At 42.2% G+C, this 24,104-nt stretch overlaps 2 protein-coding genes across 2 annotated transcripts; one reads left to right on the top strand and one right to left on the bottom strand.

Moving 5' to 3' along the window:
- Positions 1–4,536: 4,536 nt before the first annotated feature.
- LOC119720183 (FAD-dependent oxidoreductase domain-containing protein 1-like) lies at positions 4,537–15,920 on the bottom strand. Its single transcript, XM_038189751.1, has 9 exons — positions 15,839–15,920; positions 13,685–14,009; positions 12,405–12,515; positions 11,017–11,135; positions 9,061–9,155; positions 8,039–8,223; positions 6,583–6,876; positions 5,675–5,779; positions 4,537–5,006 (listed from the first exon to the last, which is right to left on the bottom strand). The coding sequence occupies exons 2-9, from the start codon at positions 13,991–13,993 to the stop codon at positions 4,752–4,754; spliced, it is 1,473 nt and encodes a 490-aa protein (XP_038045679.1). The 5' UTR covers positions 13,994–14,009; positions 15,839–15,920; the 3' UTR covers positions 4,537–4,751.
- On the top strand, positions 15,905–19,665 carry LOC119720184 (torsin-1A-interacting protein 1-like). Its single transcript, XM_038189753.1, has 2 exons — positions 15,905–16,029; positions 17,325–19,665. Exon 2 carries the CDS (start codon positions 17,326–17,328, stop codon positions 18,628–18,630), a length of 1,305 nt encoding a protein of 434 aa, XP_038045681.1. The 5' UTR covers positions 15,905–16,029; position 17,325; the 3' UTR covers positions 18,631–19,665.
- Positions 19,666–24,104: the final 4,439 nt, after the last annotated feature.

Below are 24,104 nucleotides of genomic sequence, written 5' to 3'. Positions count from 1 at the left end.
CAAAAGGAAAAAGAGCATAAAATATCTTAAACTACGACTACATACGTGACCCTCCAGCACAAAACCCATCGGAAGTCGCGCAGCCGTATTTTGAGACACAGCCTGTAATAATTATCGAAATGGTAAAAATGATCGAAATGGTGATTTAGGAGTAAGAAGCTAGAATAATGAATATATCTCGTTCTCAATGAATTTCATTTGTAAAAATATTCTAAGGAGTTCATTTGGGAAACTTTTAACGACAAATTTCTCAATCTCTTTTTACTTTCCAAAACAGACCCAAAAATTGGGAACTGATCATTCTATTAACAAATCTGGCGGCAGTCATTTTCTGCGGTGGTGCAAGGCTAGCGCGAGTCGCACTCAGGTAGTACACATGCACTTTGGGCCAAAATGCGGTGCGCCTCGTCTTTAAGAACGCATGCAGCATGCGCATGAGCATGACACCAGTGCAGTAAAAGAGCAAGTTCGGCAAGGACCATTAGTCGACTAGTGGTTGATTTGTGACGTACCTTACGCCTGCACACTTATAGCAACGTGCGAACGTCTCTAATCAGACGCTGGTCAAAATGTCATCGCAAAACTTCTGGGTCCTGGCTCCCTGCTGTACGCTATGAAAACGTGTGGCTGTTGGTTACCAGCGATGCAACCAGACCCAGTAAGCTGGTTCCAAATAATCGACTAGACAGAGTTCGGGCTAACTTTAGTCAAACTATGGTTAACCATTGGTCAACAATAGTTCTTACCCGAACTTGCCCAAAGCTTCTAATTCTGGTCGCCGGATTCTAATTTACATGTACATCATAGGAAAACTAATTCAATGTCCTTTCCAATGAACCCAAAATGCCAGTTTTCAAAAATTGTCCTCAAATTGACTGGTTTTGTGGGGTCTATACCTATGTTCCCCAATACCTACGTTCCCCAATACCGATGTTCCCCGAAATCCTTACCCAACCCTAACCCTAATCCTAAGGATTTCAGGGAACATAGGTATAGGGGAACATCGGGTAGACCCCGTTTTGTGCTGGGTGGTCACACATGCACATACACATATATCTGAAAAAGGATAACAGTAAAATTGTAAACCTGTAGATACTTGCAAAGCAATAGGAATATAGCAAACAAACTTCCCAAAATTAACATAGTGCAAAAAAAAAGGAAAACGTTAAAGGGAATGTACATCATTGGCTTTCGCTGTAATTTTCAGAAATGAACTAGTTGAGGGGTAGTATAATAGAACAAAATATTGTTACACTGACATGTTTGAAGTTTTGTGTCCAAAAATGCTTGAAAAACCAAGAAAAACAAAAATGTTCAAGTAGTCTGGTTCTCTGACTCCACTAAAAATGAAATGGATCAATTTATAGATGCCGGAAAATTGTAAGGTATAGGGAACAAGTCTAGCTGGCCTGCACCCGTTCATGAACATGTAACCAATAGCAAACACAATTTGGACTGAAACAAATGGTAAATATGAAGCAGTACCGGTAGTTGAAAAAATAGTTAGGTTTTTCCAACGGTGGTCGGCCAACCACCGTTGGAAATTTATACAAAAATACCATTTTCTTGAAAATGACTTCACACCAGGTGCCATAATTTTACAGAATGCTTCATACTGTCATTTACCAACATCCTAGTAAGGTATGTCGTAAAAACTTGGTAGTTTTATTTTTCGATGTTTGCAAATGTTGTATTTTCACTTTAAGAAATTAGGGTACAAACGAGGATTTGAAACCACCCTCAATGCATGATTTTTTTTAATTTGAAACGAAAAAATACTGGGCCCAATTCCTTGGCTCTGCTAACCACATAATTTCGTGCTTACGACCACAAATTTTGTGCTAACTGTGCTGGCAGAAAAATTCTGTGCAAACCCGTAAGCACAGAATCCTTTTGGGATAAACCTGGCGCAGAAGCCAAAATACACTTACGCGTGAAATACACTTACCGTAAGCACGGAATATTCTGCTATAGTAAGCAGGGATTTTTCGGTCCCTTAAACTGGGATTCTTTGCTTATAAAGCAGTGCCATGTAGTACGGCAGATAGGTGATGGGATTGTGCCTTTAATGATACAAGCATGGCATCTGGCACACCGTCAGAGTATGTCCTGAGAAAGGTATTTGGCTATAGGGCCATCGTAGATTTGTCCTCTAAAAAAATATAGGTAGGATAACAAGCAATGGCAGCCATTTTGAAATTTGAAAAATTGTTTGTAATTCTACCGATATTTCTTCAAAGAACAAATCTGCAATGGCCCTATAGCCAAATATCTTTCTCATGACATACTCTGACTGTGTGCCAAATGCCACGCTTGTATCATCAAAGGCACAATTCCCCCAAATATATCCCCTATCTGCCCCACTAACCACTTTGGTCTCGGATCCGAAGACGACGACAATTTCTCTAGGTGATTTTGAAAAAAAAGAGGAAAAAACCCTTACAGTCAAGTATTTGGATACTAAACCATCAAGTGAATTTCTTCAAATTTAGTAATTTTAAAAGGCTGATAATGTTCATAAAAGTTACACAATAAAGGCTCTGGAAGACGTACTTCATGGATATAAAACAATATACGTCGAGAATGGTAAAAAGCACAGCACATATCTTAAACATCAGAACTTATTTCTCGGTGGTCAAGTTACTACTTAACCAAAAACGTCTTGGAAGTATTTCAGGCAATGCAGCTACATACGTTGAGTTTTAGTAAGGCCAAAAAAAAATCTCTGGTTTCTGGTATGCGCGTGTCGCCATAGCCATGCGCGTCATCAAAATTAAAAAGGTTTTTTTTCTACGTAAGATGATGTCTCAAAACTGATTGGAATCCTACTGCTGCACAATTTTAACATGTTTTTAGATGGGGTTACGATCGAGTATGAGCTTTGTGTGGCTTCTATGGGCTCCCATATATTTTGCACTAAATTTAGTCGGGCACCATTAGCAGACCGTGTTGTAATTATGTACATTTTGTAATTGTACGTCTGGAAGCCAGACTGAGGGAGCGATGGTCGTGTATCTGGCCACCTGTAAACGCTTTTTAATTAGCGCAATATGTAAGGTTGCAGACTAATGACCAGCCTGGCAGCACATGCACAAAGTTGATGTCGCTGTATGGTCTGACGTTACCGTTTTCTCTGATTGTTGTCTTGACTATATCCAAATTTCCCGAAGAATGTTCGTGTTGGTCGAGATTGTAAGTGGGTGCAGAATTCTCAAGCCTTATGGCCTTACTGAGGTCACCTCAAGCTCCACCCTGAAGGATATTTTTGAGAGTTTTAAGGGGATCAATGCATCATCTTGCAACATTAGCCGACATATGAAGAAGAAGAAAAAGTTGGGGGGAAAAAAAAAAACGCGTCGCCCCACCACTTTTGGGGCAAGCTCCATACCAGAAACCAGAAATTTTTTTGGGCCTAACCAAACTGCCCGAAATCCTTAAAAATATAACACCACGCGTTCCACTCATGAGTACATCGCAAACATTGCCAATGTTCATAATCTCTCACTGGATATATACAAAAATATTACAAGTATCGGCAAAGTTTGCTTTGTCAGCATAAGTAAAAGGCATTTCCAATTTAATATGCAGTATTTTGAGGGAGTCAGGACTGTAAATTTCAGGCCATATTTCTGAGCGCATATTAACGATGCCATATTCTGGGTTCAAACCTTAGAATAATCCCATTAATCGCAGCAGTTTACTTAAATCTGAAATTGCAATTTGTTAGCTTATTGTCTAAACTTACATCAATGACCTTTGATTAATGTCTGTACCCAGACTAGGCCCCGACTACAGAAAAACATGCAAAACAAAATCAGGTCAACATTACTCACTCTTTTAGCCGAAAGAAGCTGAAAGAATTCTCCAAAATTTCCATAAGGCAAAGACAAGGTCCTCAGTATTTCACCAGCCAAGTTTGAAGTCTCAATTCAATTTTTAAAGGAGACTTTTCTTTAACATGTTGCACCCGAGAGTGAAGCCAGTTGATTTCAATTTGAAGCCCAACAGTTGAGCTTTCCAATTTTCGGAGTAGTCTGTTCCCAGAACATGGCATTGTTACAATGCTCTCATTCACTCAAAAATTTAGCCTATTACTTTTCCTTGTCCCTCACCACCCCCCACCCCCCCCCTCCACCCCCCCTCCCCCCCTCCCCACCCCCAACCACCCCAAGCCCCATCCCAGCCCCACCCTACTTCAAATGATATTCATATTTCGTATCGCTCGTTCCTCATGAGGTGATCAACCATCTTTAGCCCTTTTCACACTAGACAAATCTCGGGGTTGACACAGGGTTGAAAACAAGAACAGTTTCACACTTGAAGAATTTCAACCCTGCGTCAACCATGCGTCAACCCCGAGACTGATTTCGCCCCGGGTTGAACCCAACCCTGCTCCAGACCAGGGTTGAGATTTTCAACCCGGGTTGAAATTCTTGCCAGGGTTCAAAACAGTAGTACGTAACTGAGCATGACAAGCTTGATTTGCATGAAACAAGTGTGAACAATGCGGGGTTGAACACAGGGTTGAAAAATAAAAAACTCAACCCGTAGCGGCACTGGGTTCACCCAAGGTTAAGAGGCTCTAGTGTGAAAAGGGCTTCTGCTGGTGTGTGGTCCGGTTGCTATGCCATCAACCCCAATTAGGTCATTATCTTCCACTTTCCCTTTGTCTTACCACCTCCCATGCCCATCCCCCCCCCCCCAAAAAAGCAACCACTCCTACCCAAACCGCCCCTCCTCGCCTCCGTACTTCAATAGATGCACTTCTCTTTGAAGGGTTCGTTCTGCATGACGCGGTCAAAGCTGAAGTCGGACAGATCCAGCGTGCAGAACTTCCCCTGCAGGATCAAGTCGCTGATTGCCAGCCCGACAGCGGGCGACTGTTGAATTCCGTGCCCGCTGAATCCCGTGGCCATGTACAGGTTGGGGTACGCCGGATGGTTGCCGATAATGGCGTTCTGGTCCAGGGTGTTGTAGTCGTAGAAACCGGCCCAGGCACTTTTGATCTGATCGTCAAGATCGGAGGACAAAAAGTGAAAGAGTTGGAGTAAATTTCCATCAAAAGTCAATCGTAACCTTTCAGTTTCAAGTCTTAAGCTATTCCTTTGAGCTGTGACATCCCCAGTTCACTTGTGATGACTTGTGATGCAACTTATGATTTGACTTGTGATGACTTGTGATCTGACTTGTGATGGCTTGACTTACATGTATGAAGACTTGTGGGTTGACTTGTGATTGACTTGTGATCTGACTTGTGATTTGACTTGTGATCTTACTTGTGATTTGACCTGATGATTTGACTTATGATGACTTGTGATTTGACTTGTGATTGACTTGTGATCTGACTTGTGATGACTTGTGATTTGACTTGTGATTACTTGTGATTTGACCTGATGATGACTTGTGATCCGACTTGTCATCTGACTTGTGATGACTTGTGATGACTTGTGATCTGATCTTACTCGACTATGACTCCAACAAAATTCCTAAGGAGATCGAGTCAGGGTAAATTAAGAAAATTAGAAAGAAATTAAGAACTTAAGGGCAAGTAGAGAAAGGAGAATGTCCCCTTTTTTTGGGGGGGGGGGGTTTGGAGGGAAGGGGGGGGGATATTAGACAGATAATTAAAAATTAAGTATAAACAAATTATTACCAAACTGCATTTCAAACATACCTTCAGATTTTCAAATGCAGGAACTCTGTGGGCCAGATGTGGCCAAATGTTCGTTTCAAAGAAGTCATAATCGACTTGCAAGTTGTCTGTGTTGGGCTCGTCCTCCTCCAAAAAAAAAGAAAAAAAAACGAGAATAATTATTCCCAAGTCCAGTAAAAAATAACAGGGTATGACCATTAGCAAAGGAATGTTTTTGTCACATTTCACTAAACCAGTTTATGCACAATGGCCTTATGGTATACCAGGATCAAAGAGCAACAACGGGCTCCGTGCGCCAACAAAAGAGGGCGCGTTTTTACCTCTTTTAAGAGCTCCGTGGACGGGAAACACAGCGTGCGCATACTTCGCACGACTTCCTGAATGTGCAAAAGCTATAGCCACCGCATCTTCGTGCGAGCGTCAGGCGTCGTCGGTGTGCGAATACGTTCAAATTCAACTTGCGATGGTCTCCGAGACTAATCCCCGCAGTATGCAGAGGATGGACAGGGAACCAGTCTAGGTCATATATCACACAAAAGGTGTGCGTTCTGTCAGCAAAACGAAAACAATTCACACACATCCCTATGTGATATGTTTTCGTTTTGCTGAAAGAACACTCATGTGATCCGTGGACAGAACTTCAAAACGGTGCTTAGGTTTAAAAGTCTGTAACTTGAAAAGTACATGAGTGATTTGAATAATTCTTGTGCTAAAGGAAAGCTTATGAATTGAGCTTTCATATCCTAGATTTTGAAAGAGCTACATTCAGAACTTCACTAAAACAGTGGTCCCGACATTTGGGGTTTTTTTTTTTTAACTCACCCTGTATAGCTTGTCTATGGGCGCATGTAAGGTCCCACTCCCTGAATCTCATGGGAGAGGTCACTAGGCCCTCAGTTTTCTCACAGAGAATGCGTAAGAAAGCTTACCTCTCCTTCCGGACCACGGCCGCACAAGTAGTTCCCGCCGAACCCTTCCCTCCTGCAATAAAAGCCCACGGGATCGACAAACAAGGGGCAATCCAGGCCCGGCCCATCCGGAGCGTGAAACATGTAGACGTAGCGTTTCCGGGGGCAGACGGGGAGGCACCGGTGCAAGAGATCCTCCTCGGAGCCTTTGCCGATGTCCAAGAGCTCGGCCACTTCCCCGGACCAGGGTCCGGCAGCTATGACCACCATGGAGCACTTGATGGGGATCGTTTCGGGGCTGTTAGGCAGCCGTACCTGTGGGTTATGGACAACTGAAACTGACGATTTGGATCCAAACTTCTTGAGATGTTTAGCTGAGTACACCAATTCATTAATGAGAGGACCAGTGAGGACCTGTGACGACTTGTGAAGAATGGTGAGGACATGTGATGACTTGTGAGGACTTGCAAGAACTTGTCAGGAACTAAGAGGCCCCTGTGTGGACTTTTTAGGACTTGTAACGACCTGTGAGGACCTGTGAGGGACCTGTGAGGAATGGTGAGGACATGTGATGACTTGTGAGGACATGTGATGACTTGTGAGGACCTGTGAGGACTTGCAAGAACTTGTCAGGAACTAGGAGGCCCCTGTGTGGACTTTTTAGGACTTGTAACGACCTGTGAGGACCTGTGAGGGACCTGTGAGGAATGGTGAGGACATGTGATGACTTGTGAGGACATGTGATGACTTGTGAGGACCTGTGAGGACTTGCAAGAACTTGTCAGGAACTAGGAGGCCCCTGTGTGGACTTTTTAGGACTTGTAACGACCTGTGAGGACCTGTGAGGGACCTGTGAGGAATGGTGAGGACATGTGATGACTTGTGAGGACATGTGATGACTTGTGAGGACCTGTGAGGACTTGCAAGAACTTGTCAGGAACTAGGAGGCCCCTGTGTGGACTTTTTAGGACTTGTAACGACCTGTGAGGACCTGTGAGGGACCTGTGAGGAATGGTGAGGACATGTGATGACTTGTGAGGACATGTGATGACTTGTGAGGACCTGTGAGGACTTGCAAGAACTTGTCAGGAACTAAGAGGCCCCTGTGTGGACTTTTTAGGACTTGTAACGACCTGTGAGGACCTGTGAGGGACCTGTGAGGAATGGTGAGGACATGTGATGACTTGTGAGGACATGTGATGACTTGTGAGGACCTGTGAGGACTTGCAAGAACTTGTCAGGAACTAAGAGGCCCCTGTGTGGACTTTTTAGGACTTGTAACGACCTGTGAGGACCTGTGAGGGACCTGTGAGGGACCTGTGAGGGACGTGTGAGGGACCTGTGAGGGACCTGTGAGGGACCTGTGAGGGACGTGTGAGGACTTCTGAAAACTTGTGAGGACTTGTGACGGACTCTAATACAAGACTGAGTATTACATTCAATTTTGAGACATACTCCTCCCGTATATATGACTGACCTTGACTGTTTTGACTCTCCGCCCACTCCCGGTGTAGTAAGCCATCTCCGCCCCTGCCCGGGGTACCTTGGAGATGTCAAATCCCGTCACCTCTCCATGGATGTACTGTGCTCCAAGAGAGAGTGCCTTCTCCTTGAAAGCCTTCAAAAGTGACCAGGGATCAAACCAGCCCTCATTGTCGTATCCTACAATAACAAAAAGTTTGGAGAACTGTAGGATTCACCGTGCATTACAATTTTGATTCAAGATTTTAAGTAACACTTTGTATACTATAAGGGACGACTAAACATGCTAAAAGTGTGGGTTTTTTTAAACACCAACTTTGTTTTGGGACATTTTAGAGGTGAAAATATAAAACTGGGGTCAGAGCTGAGGTTTTTGAAGCAGCAGCTTGAGATCGGCGCAATTTCGTCTCTACCTTCACAGGTACCCATTTATACTCCTGGGTGGAGAGAGGCAATCGTAGTAAAGTGTCTGGCCCAAGAACACGAGGACCATGTTCACCGTCGGGGTTCGAACCCACGTACCATGGCACCTGAGTCGAACACCGTAACCGCTGGACCACATCGCCTATATTGTTTAATTAAAGATCTGCGGGGTGCCGGAAAGCCCAATTGGTAAGCTTTCTTTTGATTGATAATCATTCATATTGCTCACGCAATTTTCCAGTTATGGATTTTTAAAACACAAATACAGTTTTAAAATGTTGTCTTTGAGAGTCAAAATGCGCTTTGAGACCTACAATCCCGGCCAAAATGGTTGGGACACTTCCTTAGCAGGGACCCGGGTCACAGCGGTGGAAGGCGAGGAAAGTCATCACCCATCCCCGCTCCCCCGGTCAATGTTGTTCTCTCCAGCTGATGGAGCACACACCGCGTCATGAGAGACAGTATTGACTATTGAGCGGGGGCCGGGGGTTGGGGGCCCAGCAAGATTTGGCCAGGATTGTAGCTTTGGTAGAAGGCGATATAAGCGGCACACATTGTTTTCGTAAAATTTGCTGAATGGCAACTTTGACCCACCGTAGGATGCGAGCGCTATGCCTTCGGTGTTTATCCAGGGGAATTTGCTCTTCAACTGTTTCGCTGTCATAAGGTTGACCATCGCACCGCACTCTCTATTCAAATAATTTGACAAGAAAATAACAATCATCAAATTAAAAAACAGATATTGAAAATGTTTTCGAATGTTGAGGAAAATAGGGAGTCAGGTTGGCGTAGCGGTACTTTCCTCGCCTTCCACCGCTGTGACCCGGGTTCGAATCCCGCCTGGGCCAATATGTGGATTGGGTTTACAGTCCCTGCCTGATTCCGTGGGTTTTCCCCAGAATATTCTTCTGGGCTTTTCCTCCCACCTCTAAAACTGTAACTTCTTCTCATTGTCTTCTCTCCATTTATCCATCCTGTTCTTGGCGCTTGCGCTGTTGGATGTGGCTGAAATAAAATAAATAAAATAAAATATAGCCAAAATGAGAAAGGAGCTTTGACACTTTTTCAAATTACATCTGTAAGGTTGGGGTTTCATCATGCCCCTTTGGATGTATAAAGAGAATGTGCCATTTCAATTCCTTCATGGTACTTGAGTTTGGCGAATTTATTGGTAATTCCTTAACCCTAACCCTGCCTAACATCAAGTGGAAAGTCTAGTGCACTTTGATGCATTCAGCTACCAACACCAGTGCATAAACGGCCGCTTCCGAGATAATGAGAGCTACAATCCCGGCCAAAATGGTTGGGACACTTGGAAAGAACCTTAGCCTCTAACGGTCACCAACTCCCCCGCTCCCCCGGTCAATGTTGTTCTCTCCAGCGGATGGAGCACACACCGCGCAATGAGAGACAACATTGAGCGGGGGCTGGGGGGTTGGGGGCCCAGCGAGATTTGGCCGGGATTGTAGTCCCATTGAACAATGCCACAGTTGTATCCTGCTGCATTCAGTGACCACAGACTCTGAGGCAGTTTGGCCTTGAGACTTTTGGCCTGATGGATCTTGCTGCACTGGGCAGGCCTGTAACTTGGACAAGTGTTGCATTGTATGGCAGGGTTTCTAGCTAACATACATGACATACCCTGGAGCCTAATAGCGTTAAAGGCATAAAGGATCATTTGCATTCATCCCAAAAGTAACCTACATGTACCAACTTATTATAAAAAAAGCTAACTTGGATTAACCTTAACCGCCCTGGCTCCATCAAAATCCATCCCCCATTTTGGTGGATTTGGGGGGGCTTGGTCCTACAGGCCTGGTTTGACTAAATATTGATGGAGTATGATGGACTTGGGCCTGGAGGCCTAAAGCAAAGCATGCATTGGAAGCAGTGTGATTGATGAAATGTGGCTGACTTTGTCCAGCTAGTACTTCGGCCAAAAAAAAAAAAAAAATTCTGGTTCCGGTTTGCCTACCCACCCTATTCTGACAGCCCCTACCCTAAATTTGTTATGGGAAAAATGAGAAGGGAAAAAACACCCAAAACCATCAATTTCTACCTTTTACCCTTGACTACACGCAGACTTCTCCATATGATGGTACACACACAAAAATTGGCCCCCCAAAAAATTCCCTACCTACCTTCCCTCTTTTCAAATGCCATGTAATCGGAAGCAGAACTATTTTTTTTTGGCCTTTATTGTACTGGTACTAAACACCCCATGAAACTATTCCGTCTGGTTTGCCATCGTTGAGAAGAAATCAAGAAATGCAGGTGATTTCCAACGATCAGTCAATTGACTGATTTTGGAACTAAACAGATGAATTGATGAAATAGTGTTTCGTGATCAAAGGGTGGTCCTTGTTTTTTTAACAATTTTCTCGAAAATGTGTAAATCCACTGAGCTGAAACTTCAACAGGTTTAGCTTTTGAACATTAATTATTTGGATTTTGAGTGGTGTTAGTTTTAGAAACGAAGAAAATGCACAAAAGGCAAATGATCCTATGTGCCCTCAAGGATTAGGGTTTATATGAGATTGGGACTCTCACTTTTGTATTTTGTGATTTTCCCGCATCTGGTCGACTCCTTTCTCCGTAGCGAGGATGAGGTAACCTCCTTGATTGAACTGGACGTCCGGGGGGTCTGCATCGTCCACACAGAGATGCTCCTAAAACAGACAAATCGTCAAAGTCAAACTATAGTTTTGAGCCAAGACAATGTTGTTATGCACGTACATTAAACTCCGGCTAAGTCGGCACTCTCGGGACCCAAGAATTTGTGACGACTTACGCAAATGTCGACATCTGCTGTAAGTCGTCATTTTGCCGACTTACATGAATGGTCTTTTGCACACATGATTCATTGCACTAATTGGCTTCGATTTACCCTGGATTATCTCCTTAATGCTTGAGTTGAATCCAGCAAATTAATGCTCGAATTGTATCATCACATTTGGGGTATTGATAGTGGAGAGCATGATACATAATTATGTACGTGCACAGTAACGAATTAAATGCATGCGTGGTCCGGTATATACCACGCAGGCATTGACTGCAGCCGTAGTCATTCAATAAGACGACCCCCACAATGGACAGAGCGCATGCGTACAGCCAAGAGGGGGTACTGGTATTGATATGCTTGCGATGCATATATGCGATGTATGCAGTAGGACACCCTTTTTCGACACCGATGCATGCAGCAATCACGGGCCGTGCCAAACCACTTTTCAATCGACACTTTGCCAACCGCAGTACAGGAAGTCGTTGCCATTGCGTGATTTGTTGAATGCTGACTTACACAAAGGATTTTGTAATGCTTTTTATGGAAAGGGGAACGAGAGTAACACGACAACTTGAGTGAAATGGCGACTTATAAAAGCCGACTTAGAAATAACAAATTCAATTGGGACTTTAGTTAGAGGGCCGACTTGAGCGATTTGATGAGTTGTGCGATGTCGGTTTAGCCGGAGTCTACTGTACATTAGATATGCAATCACCGGCCAAAATAGGGCGATATCACAATGAATCTCTATCGCCAGTCGCCACAAGCCGTTATCACAACATTTTGGGAATCTTGTAAAATCTCCAACTGGAAAAACTTTTTTTCCGTTGTTCTTCTTTTTTTTTCTTCTTTAGATTTTACATAGTTTACTTCTGCAAACTTCAGCAATCTTCTTTTGGTACTAATGACAGAATCTTTAACAGCATCTTAACAGCATTTTGGTTAGAAAAGGAGTGTTTCCTCACCCTGTTCTCAAATCGGTGCCATCTTAAATAATTTTTTTTCTGTGCATTTGGCTCTACTGCGTCTCCGTTTTCCCTGACTGGGAAAGGTGGAAACTAATTTTCAAGGTTTCCCCGATTTCCAGAATGGATGGGAACCCTAAATCCATATTAAGGTTGAAGTAGCCTCCGATTATATAATTTTAAAGACATACCTTTATAGTCTTAATAAACTCCACACTGTACATCGACATTTCCACGTTGGCAGGAATTGAGAATTGCTGCCGGATGCCCCCCACGGAGAGAGTTGTCGATGCTCTTGTGTACTGCCAAAAAACAAAAAAAAAGGAAACAAAAATTAAATGACTCTTCAAGATTTCTGTATTTTCTAATCAAATGCAAGCATGTAAACATGGGGATATAGAGCTTTAACATTGATCTGAATGCATTTAAGATAAAAGGCAATGTTCAAACTTAATCATTTCGCGTCAGAGGATGTATTAAAGGGAATATACAACATTTGCAAACACCGGAAAACAAAACTACCCTTTTTTTACGAAAAACCTTACTAGGATGTTGGTAAATGACAGTTTATAGCATCCTGTAAAATTATGGCACCAGGTGTGAAGTCATTTTCAAGAAAATTGGTATTTTGTATAAATTTCCAACGGTGGTCGGCCGACCACCGTAGGAAAATCCTGACTATTTCTCAACTACTGCTCCAATTTATCATTTTTGTTCAGTCCAAATTTTGTTTGCTATTGGTTACATGTTCATGAACGGGTGCAGGCCAGCTAGAGTGGTTCCATTACCTTACAATTTTCTGGCATCTATAAATTGATCCATTTCATCTTTAGTGGCGTCAGGGAACCAGACTCCTCGAACATTTTTGTTTTTCTTAGTTTTTCCAGCATTTTCGAACACAAAACTTCAAACATGTCAGTGTAACAATATTTGATCTATTATACTAACCCCTCAAATAGTTCATTTCTGAAAATTACAGCAATTGCCAATGATGTACATTCCCTTTAACACGCACTGGCTGTTTTTATACACAGCTCAGTGGAATGATATCTCCTATAAATTAATAACCCTAAAATCGGTCCATTTCGTGAAATAACAACAAATGCAATGTGGGGAGCGTGGCCTAGTGGTAAGGACTCATCCATTCATGATCAGAGGTTCAGGGGGTTCATATCCTACTGCTGGCAATATGTTGTGTCCTTGGGAAAGCCACTTTACCCCCACTTGCCTTTCTCCACCCAGGAGTATAAAATGGGTACCGGCATTAGCTGGGGAGTAACCTGCGATGGACTAGCATCCCGTCCAGGAGAAGTAGAAATATTCTCAGTCGTTTCATGCTACTGAAACCGGAGATAAGCGCTGGCCTGATGGGCTACATTGGCTCGTGACAGACTTTACTTTTACTTTTTACACCGAATGCCAATGATCATATGCCTTTCAAGGGTCTTAAAAATTTGAAGTGCGCCCTCACCATGCAGTCTCGCTCGACAACCGTCACGTTAAGCCCCGCCTCCGCATCCCTCTTCAAGTGGTAGGCGATGCTGGACCCCACGACCCCGCCCCCGATGATGAGAACGTCCGTCTCGTGAGGCGGTCGGTTCCGCTCGTCCAAACCCTCCCTGTCCGTCAAGCTGAAGGAGGTTTTTAAGTCTTTCTGAAATCGGTCGGTGAATTTCCCGCTGTTGCTGCTGCTGCTGCTGCGGTGGTGGACCATCTTGGAGGCTGCGGCCAGTGACCGCAGCTGCCTAGCAAAGACGGTGGCCAAACTTGGGAGCGACATCGTGCAAAACCGGTGTCTGGAGAAAAATAATGAAACCAATCGGCAATTTGTACATCCAGTTGGCAAGGTTCTTAAACAAAACCAGCATTTAAGCGAGTTTGGTATCCCAACATCATTGTGTCCGTGCAACAGGGTCGTAGCTCATAAAATGGCGTGTGATGTCAGAACATGAAACCCGAGTTTTCAATGTCAAAAGATTGTATCTCGCTTAAAATAACCCGGATGTACACAAAAAGTCAATGGACGTCGCGATTTCGTTTGGTTCGAACATGTATATAGGGTGCAGACCAGTAAATCGGTCCGAAATTGCCTGCGCCGGCCAAATCACGATTTGCATGCCCTCAAAATCTTCGGTATTTGGGCATGCTTTGGGCCATGAACTTGAGGGTTTGTAAAAAATATGGGTGGAAGCCGTGCACAGGACTGGGAGCTTGCAGTTCTGTGTAATTTTGATGTAATTTGGACCCTAAAAGCGCTCTATTTTGCAATGGAGTGTAGGCATCGTTTTTCAAAATGGCGATGGGCTTCAGGACTATTTTCAGGGGTGATCATCTTCAGATGGAAATTTCCCCTAAAAGTCATCAGTTGACCCCCCGAAAATTGAAAAGAAAATGAAAGATGATGAAATAAGCTTTAATTTGATGTGCGTCTCGAACACCTTGGAGAGTTGTGAGTATTTTTCCCGAATTTTTGAAGTGGGAGCATTTACCATTGGGGTCTATGGAAGTTTATTTACTGGTCTGCTACCTGTAGTTTCAAAATGGCGCCTTCCATCGTTGTTGTCAAATGTTTGCGGAGTGTTTTTTTTTCAGGGGGGCGGAACCTGGGGGGGGGGGGGGGCAGCGTTTCAAAAGGGGTCACCAATGGCGGTTCCGCAACAAATGCGCCCAAAATCTGAATAGGGCCGATGGACCGTCGTCCGATCACAGCAATTTCGAGCGAACAAGGGGGGGGGGGGGTAATTTGGGGTCGGAAAGAACAAAAACTCAATTAACGCCCGTTGGGGGCGCCCTACAGTAAGGTAGCCGCAAACAGAGGGCTTATTTTCAGGCCAGAAATCGCAGTCAGAGATTTTTTTTCTTGCAATTTTTTGATGAAATATGAGTCATCCATCCTTCCTCGTGCCGTACAAGTGGTTTGGGGAAATTTTTCAAAACCTCGCTTCTCTATAGGGTGCAGACCAGTAAATCGGTCCGAAATTGCCTGCGCCGGCCAAATCACGATTTGCATGCCCTCAAAATCTTCGGTATTTGGGCATGCTTTGGGCCATGAACTTGAGGGTTTGTAAAAAATATGGGTGGAAGCCGTGCACAGGACTGGGAGCTTGCAGTTCTGTGTAATTTTGATGTAATTTGGACCCTAAAAGCGCTCTATTTTGCAATGGAGTGTAGGCATCGTTTTTCAAAATGGCGATGGGCTTCAGGACTATTTTCAGGGGTGATCATCTTCAGATGGAAATTTCCCCTAAAAGTCATCAGTTGACTCCCCGAAAATTGAAAAGAAAATGAAAGATGATGAAATAAGCTTTAATTTGATGTGCGTCTCGAACACCTTGGAGAGTTGTGAGTATTTTTCCCGAATTTTTGAAGTGGGAGCATTTACCATTGGGGTCTATGGAAGTTTATTTACTGGTCTGCTACCACAAGAGCGTGGCGTAGTTTACAAGCCACGTTCACGTGTCGTAAGCGAACAGATTGTGGAAAAACAAAATTCGTTAGGCCTACACACAGGCGTTACTTGAATAATTTGGAACGTGTACGACATACGAGGCATATGAACACAATACACGCAATTTCTTTTGAAACAATATATCAATTTCATCATGTTTTTCGAGACATAACGTACCGAAAACAGTGACTTTCTGAGAGTTCCACACGCTCACTTCTCTGTTTACTTGAGGATCATCTGGCCTGGAGCAGCAGCGCCCTCTCCCGCCTGTGGCTGTGCGCGCAAAATCGTGGGGAAGTCCCGTTTTCTGATGAGAAACTATTGTGCAGTGTTACAAAAATTTTCTCATTTTTATCTTCAATTCTCAGGTAAGAATTTTGCTTTGATTGTTCCCAAGATTGGACAGAACTGTAGCCTCTAATCAGATCTACACTTTATTGTGTTGGCCATTCAGTGTTTGAAAAATGAGGCCTGATTTTTTCACCGAAATTATTCGGCGAAAATATTACAAAATTTTCCAATCAATGAATAAAACATAGGCGTGATACTGCAGGACAATAGGCTGCCGCATTTGTATAACGTAGCAAGGTAGAAAAACGGACATAATCTTGCATAACTTTTAACTTAAAGGGAATATACAACATTTGCAAACATCGAAAAATAAAATTACCAAGTTTTTACGAAATACCTTAATAGGATGTTGGTAAATGACAGTCTAAAGCATCCTGTAAAATTATGGCACCTGGTATACTGTCATTTTCAAGAAAAGTGGTATTTTTGTATCAATTTCCAACGCTGATCGGCCGATCAGCGTTGGAAACAACTGGCTTTTTTTCAAATACTGGCCCCAATTGACCATTGCACTTGTTTGCAATCGATTACAAATCTATGAACGGGTACGAGCCAGCTAGACTGGTTCCCTGACCTTACAATTCCCCAATGTATGTAAACTGCTCTGTTTCTTCTTATATGGAGTCAGGGAACCAGACTACAGGAAAATGATCGTTTTTCTTGGTTTTTATAGCATTTTCGAACCCAAAACCTCCAAAAAGTCAGTGTAACTATATTTGCTTTATATTTCCAACCCCCCAATTCCATCCATTTCTGAAAATTACAGCAAAAGCAAATGATGTATATTCCCTTTAAACCGGAAAGAATGTTGCAACCTCACGCTGCTTTTTTCTTCATATATCATCTCAATGAAGGTCAGTCATTGCAAAAATGACGATAAAACGTGAATCTGGGATTGAGAAATATTTCCAATTTTGTTAGGAAATAGCTACTTACCCCTTAAGTCTTAATTTTTTTTTTTGACTTTCCATAGACTTTGTACACAACCGCTGAAGTAGCGTCAGGTTGCAACATTCTTTCCACTTAACCTTATTATAAGTTATACCAACCATAATACATGTAATACTAGGCCTGTATTTTGTGTTTAGTGCAATCCGACAATGTCAAAGGATTAAATTAATGAATTGCTGCAACTTGCAAGGCGATGATCCCAGTTTAGTTGGGGGGGGGGGCCATTTCACTATGGGTCGTAACACTGGTACATTTGTACTTTTTGAAATGAGAATAATGAAAAACAAATTGGTTTATGTTGTTCTGTTTATTTTTAGTGAGTTTAAGAGCTAAGAAACATCCCTTTTTTTTTACTTTTCAGAATGTCAATGAGGACACGTTCCCAGAGCAAAAAAAAAGAAATGGCGCAAGCAAAGACAGAAGAGACGAGCGAAGGATTCTTCCGAGAGCACTCCTCGCCAAAACTCGGTCGAAAAGATCTCAGAAACAGGGTCAGGAGCAGAGAAGGGAAACCAGAGGGGGGCCTGAAGAGTAGAGATGAATCGAGTGGCGAAGATGAACCCGACTGGCGGGGGAGTAACCTGACGGACAGCACAAAGCAAGCCGATGAAAGTTTCGACCAAGATCTGAGCTACGTTGGATCATGTGATCGTCCCAGTCGTAGGGGAGAGAAGACGCAACCCTTCATCGGAACCCGGAACTTATCACAGAGTGACAATCGTAAAGGGAGAAAGGACCAGACGGGACTGAGGCGAGAACCACTGAAAACTGCACAAGCCGACGTTGACACAAAGAGAAAAGAGTCTACGAAACTGACGAAAGAAAAGACTTCAGTTGTAACTGGGCTTAAGAAGTCACAATATGAGAGAGCTAAAACGAATCAAGACTCTAAATCTGTGGGAGTGTTTGTGTATGTCGCACTCGCAGCAGTTTCTTTGGCTTTCCTTGCTCTTGTGTACGTCTACTGGTTTATGGATGTCAGCCAACCCAAATCGGTAACTCAGCCGGATTTCGCACAACGCATGCAGATGTTGAAGAGTTCGTTTCCAGCTCAGGAGGAACATTTCTGGGACATGGTCGAGGCAACGGTCGAAGATCACCTGGCCCAAGGCTCAGAGCCGATCGCGCCAATCGTTCTGCTGGTCGGCAGCCGACCCGACGCGGCCAAAAGCAATGAGTGCCTTGCGAAGCAACTTGGGTCCGTTCTCGCCAAAACTCTGCCGGGAAAACGCACTGGCGTGACTCCGATCAACGGCAAAGAGTACGAGAATCGGAACGCCCACGACGCGAAAGAAGAAATAGACAGGCGTTTGAGTGCAGGCTTCGAGGGTGGTGAGAAAGTGGCCATCGTTTTTAACCTGGACGCCCTTCCGCCGTGCTCCATTCTCCTCTTCCACAGCTACTGCGAAAATGACGACGCGCGCTACAAAGACGCGGCGCTGATCTTTACCGTCACCCTGGATGCGGAACGACCGCTGGGCCAGGACGAAAGCAGGTCCAAACCTATCAATCTGAAGGGGCAGGAAGCCTTTCCGATCTCGAAGCATCTGCTTAGGGCATGGGTCGATAAATGCGACAAGCTTCCCTTAGAGAAAGTGGAAGCCATGCTCAGCCGAGTCGCCAACAACGTTGGTATCGTGCAGAAAGAGAAATCGGTCTCTTGTTAAGAGGTCCTAATATTGAGCATTGAGGGTAACATTGTTTTAGTGTACAAACCTAGACATCTTAACAAAAAATACCTGACGTTTCTGTCTTTTACGTTGTGTGTTTCTGATATCAGTAGGCTACATCCTACCTGTATAACCCCCATGTTAACCCGTCAGCTGTGCCTGTGTATAAAAACAGCAAGTGTGTGTTATCATGTCCTCCGACGCAAACTGGTTAAAATCAGTAGGTACATTTTCGGGTAATCTCAAATGTTCCTACGTGCCTTTAAACAGAACCACACTCTGTAAATATTTTATGTTATACAACGCCCGATTTACGCCTGAAGAAATTCTCATTATCTACATGTAAAATTGGTGGGTGTTGGTCGTTGATCACATGGCATTGAATTATTCGTCCCGACCCAGTGCTCGGCCACACCGCAAGAATAGTTCTATTCCACGGTAAATAGAAGTTCCATCTAACGATTTGGCTCTGACCAAAAAGATGACGAGGATTTATTCAGGTGTTGTATTAAGCAATGATGAATGTTTCACATTCGTGCAATGGAAAGAATAATTTCATTCGGTGACAGATGGAATGTTCCATTTGCCTTGTGAAATGGACCATTCCATCTGTTACCTTTTTAAATTACTCTTACCATTGCACTCATAAACTTTCGTTATTTGTTTATTAGCAGAAAGGTAAAACACAGTTGGGCTCTTAAATGAAGACATCACAAAACTCATATAAAGTCTTTTATTCAACTTGGCTTTAATGTGAAAATGTCAATTCACAGAATTGTTAATTGAATCTTAAATCCATTTGTGAACCTTCAAAATAATAAGGAAATTGAAAGTAAACATAAATGACTTCAATGGAAGTATTGATGAATGTGAGGAGCATAATATAGCGATGTTTTCATTTTAATTATAAAATTCATTTTAAATTATTGAATTATTCAATATATTATTCTGGCCAGAATTGGACGTGTGTAAAAAATCCCTACCGCAAAACAAATGTACTAAACTATCAGAATAAAGAATCAGGGAAACACTCGTATCAATTTTTTGTATCTTCTTGAAAAGATTGTTAATAATGCCGCCTTAATTCTCTGAGAACGTTGCTATAACTATTTCGTTTTAACCCTCCTATGCAAACATACATTCTGTGCAAAGTTGTCTTTTCAATCAAAATCAATCAAGTGACTGTTTTCAACAGTTAAGAGCTCCCAGCCTACCGGTACAATAAGCAGGATTGACTTGCTGTAACTGTTTATGTAACTTAATACAGCTATGCTTTGACTGTAGGTGATTGATAAGCCAGCTGTGCTTACCACTTGCCTGTTTTTGTCTGTTGACTGATTTTGACTTGTCGCAGTGCTTGCTTGAATATGATCTGACTGCTGGTGACTAGCCTGAGTAAAAGGCATGGCAGAGGAAGAGGATTCCTTGACTGTCTGTAACTTCAGATAGCAGGAGGGTTAAAAACAATAATTTCATTTGAATTGACTGATGAAGTTACTTTTGTACATGTAATTTTGTCAGTAAAAACGTGAATGGAATCTTGTCAGATTACATACATACAGTGTGTGTCTCTCCAATAATGGACGGTTTCTGTTCATTTCAAGAAGATAACCCTGTGATTTTAAACCGAAGAAAGAAATTGATTGGAGCTGGGTTTGAACCTGCGACCTGTGGATACCCATTCCAGCGCTCTTCCCGCCAGGGAACTGCCAACATAGGGCTGCATAGCTCAGTTGGTAGAGCACCAGAACGGCAATCTGAAGGTTGCAGGTTCACACCCCGCTCCAGTCGGTTTCTTTTAACAATTAGAAAAATACATATATCACAAATTCCCGTAATCAGTCTCCCTATGCAGTTTATTTGAAATCTGTTCGGAATTCAAAAATGATGAAATTCATTAACTCAGTAGTCAGTACTTCACCTACAACTGAAGTTAGGAATTAAAAATTTGATACAGTGTTTTTCAATTGTGAATGGCGTGAGTGTGAAGTGAAAAACAAGGAAATCAGCTGATCCGAGGAAAAGTTGCATGCCTGGTGTCAGGGTGTACATCGGAACCGGGTACCCGTAACCAACATTACAAATTATGTAGTAACTTCTCAGACAATGAAAAAGAAAGGTACTGTAAATGCCATTCGTGAGAAATTTTCAAAATGAAAACCTGGGTACACGTACATGGAAAACCAAAACATTTTTTTTAACAAGCGACAGACGACGCTCACGAAAATTACAGCTGATACTGTAATGCTACATTGTACAAACCGCTTCAGACGATTTCCAGAATTTGAATTTTTTTTTTTTTTTTTGACGGGTATCTGTGACCGGTTCCTGTACTACCTGTAAATGCACACCACTATTATGTATAAATTCTTGCAGTATGTTTTTGTTAAGAAAACTACACAATTTCATAAAGTGAGTAGTAAGTTTTGGGTACATAAAAGTATGTATATATTTAGAATCATTATTTTACCCTGTGCAATGTTTTGTTTTGTTTGGTTCGAAGCAACAAATTTGCTCGAAATGTTAAGTAGGTTGCGTAACAACTAACCTGCTGAAGTTTCAGCTCAGTGGATACTATACATTTTGAGAAAACAAAGAAAACATTCTGCACAATTTTTGAGGTTTCCCCCACTTTTGGATAATGAAATAACTGAAATTTCCGCATGGTTATTGTTTTACATTACGGTGATGAGTCTGTGTACTTACCGTAAATGCATTTAAAGATAGATATAACATTGTACTTCGCGTGTTAAAAACGCTGAGCTTTTAAAAATAAAGTTTTAGTGTAAATTTAGATATTTGGTTGTGTGCTGTTTTTTTCCTAAATAGGTGAGGTGGAATTGCAAACATTTGAGGCATGGAAGATTTTGCAAAAATTCAACAAAATTTAACTCAATATATTGGAAAATATTGAGGATTAGCACATGTACATAAATATTTTACATAATTATCCTGCAACATAAATCCTGTTTATTAATAACTATACATGATTGCATTTTAACAGGAAAATCAAACGTGATTGCACAGAATAATTAAAAGACAAACAAATTATATGCACAATTTTTCTGGTGGTAAATACCGGTACGTGGCAAAATTCATCACACAGTTAACATGTATATATGTAAATCAGATAAATACAATGAGCAATCTACAGTTTCAAATAACTAAAATAATAGATATTTTGAAAATAACTTTTCTTCACTTACTTGTTAATTTGGTGGGTTTTAGCTGATACAATAACCCTAACCTTCCCAAATCCTCCAAAATCCTCTGTAAAAAATGGGGGATTTTGGAAGGATTGAAACTACATGACAAAATTGCGTGGCTGATTTGGAGGATGCACTGTGTCAAGGTCTTTGGCCGGACAGTTTATGCTCGGCCGTGCATACCTTTAGGCCTAGATTAATATTTGAATCCTCCGCACTGCTCCAGGATGTCACTGGCTCTGCCTCCACATATTGACAGTGACTGCTGGAGGATTTTGCAGGATGGAGGCAGCGGTCACCCCTCCAAGGACCACATTCAAGAAATAACAGAGGATTTTGGAGGATTGAGGCTGTATGCAATTTTTACAGGGAAGCAGCCGGAGGATTTTGCAGGATTGAGGTTGCATCCTAGCAAAAATGCCTAGGGAGTTAGGGTTAATGTACAAACTTTCTGTAAATTTTTTTTTTTTTTTTTTTTTAGAAATTTGCTTACCACATTCAAGTATTGCAGCTGTTTTCTAATAAATACTTAGCATATATCTACTTTTTTTTACAACTCTGTTGTGTATGTACATATATCTTTTTGTTAATTTGAAGTAAATGTCCAATTCAGGACTGGGCCCAATTTCAAGGCCCTGCTTACCGTTAGCGAAAAAAATACACGCTTACTGTAGCAGAAAATGTAGTGCCTACACTTACAGTAAGCATATTTCATGGGTTAGTGTAGTGTACCGTTATAGCATATGTGAGCAGATTCGCAGATTAATAAGGCAAGACAAAGTCCGCCTCTAGACCTCTAGATTTTGACCAATCAGCGGGTGCTTTCTATATCGGGTCTTCGGTCATTCACCCGTTGCGCGTCATAGACAATGGATAAAAAAAATTCTGTGTCATGCGCTCTGTATCATGTAACGTGCATATGCGCCCGGCTGTTGTACAACAATAACAAAATACTGCATTCGAATCGATCAATCAAACTATCCTGATTTGGGAATGAAATGAAGTCACGATTTTGGAAAAGCAACTCCGATAGGCTGGCGCGCAGCTTGCATACGTTGTATCTGCATGTCTAGATATATCAGACGTTATACAGGAGACTTGCTCCGTAGATAACGAGTGATACTAAGACTAGGGTAGTGAGGAATTTGGATTAATGTACATCCCATAACTTAGGAAACTGTGCTTACAAGGTTAATATAAGTCACAATTTTGCAATTTTGGAAAGAATGTTGCATCCTGATGCCACTTCATTTCATCAATGAAGGTCAGTTATTGCAAAAATGTTGAAAAGACATGAATCTGGGACGGAGAAACATTTCCAATTTTGTTAGAAAATACTTTGAAAATGCACTTGACTCTCCATTGCAGGGTTCGGCCTTAACTTATTTTTTCACCAGCCAGCCGGGCTACTGAAACAGACTCTTAACTAGCCCGCGGGCATTTTCACTAGCCTGCATGTTTTTCTTTTATAGAGTGTCTCATAAACACCAATGTGCAAACATGTAAAACGTGTGTCCTGAGGCAATCTTGTCAATGTTTTTAATAAACGGATCTAATAATTTAACCCAAAACGTTCATGAATTTAGACACAAATTGATACAGGTTTGCTTTCTGAATGTATGATTTATTTCTTCCTTTCCTTTCATCTTTGCCGTAGCCCAATAATTTTTGACTCGCCAGCCGGGCTACTTAAGGAATAATTTGACTAGCCTGCCGCTGTTTTGACTAGCATTTGGCTAGCAGGCTACTGCTAAAGTCGAACCCTGCAATAATGACGTTATACACAACCAAAGAGGTGGCGTCTGGATACTACAATTGTACATTCTTTCCAGTTTTTCTGCTAGCGCTGTTAGCACGGAATGGTGATCGTTGGTTATAGCAAAGCCACGAAATTGAGCCCTGAATTAAGCCACAAACTTAATTACATGTAAGTAATATGCGTAGAAGTGTCACAGTTACCAGCTCTGACCAGTTGTGTTCACATTGTACATGTACCGTAACTACACATCCACTGTCTTCTGACCGGTGCCCTGCAACATTTTTCTACGAGCACATGGCTGAGAAAAGGCAAGCATTATTCTTCATTGGTAAACAGACAATTTCACACAGCTTACAGCGAAACATTTTTTTTTACACACACGTGCAAACATGTAACAATAATATATACATCTCATACAGCTGACGTTTTTAAAAGACTGCATTTGTTTACAACTAACACAGCATTTAATAAAATTGGACAAACATTTTATCAAATAACACTCCATA

The sequence above is a fragment of the Patiria miniata genome, unplaced genomic scaffold (genome assembly GCF_015706575.1).
Source record: "Patiria miniata isolate m_02_andy unplaced genomic scaffold, ASM1570657v1 HiC_scaffold_9, whole genome shotgun sequence".
Classification (NCBI taxonomy): domain Eukaryota; kingdom Metazoa; phylum Echinodermata; class Asteroidea; order Valvatida; family Asterinidae; genus Patiria; species Patiria miniata.
This window is presented reverse-complemented; position numbering and strand designations above follow the sequence as displayed.

What these genes read in the sequence shown, in the direction of transcription:
- LOC119720184 (XM_038189753.1), top strand. Translation starts at nt 17,326, where the DNA reads ATGTCAATGAGGACACGTTCCCAGAGCAAAAAAAAAGAAATGGCGCAA.
- LOC119720183 (XM_038189751.1), bottom strand. Translation starts at nt 13,993, where the DNA reads ATGTCGCTCCCAAGTTTGGCCACCGTCTTTGCTAGGCAGCTGCGGTCA. An exon ending in AGTTTATTAAGACTATAAAG is followed by an intron (nt 11,136 to 12,404) that starts GTATGTCTTTAA and finishes TGTCTGTTTTAG; the next exon opens with GAGCATCTCTGTGTGGACGA. An exon ending in GCCGTGGTCCGGAAGGAGAG is followed by an intron (nt 5,780 to 6,582) that starts GTAAGCTTTCTT and finishes TTTTTTTTGGAG; the next exon opens with GAGGACGAGCCCAACACAGA.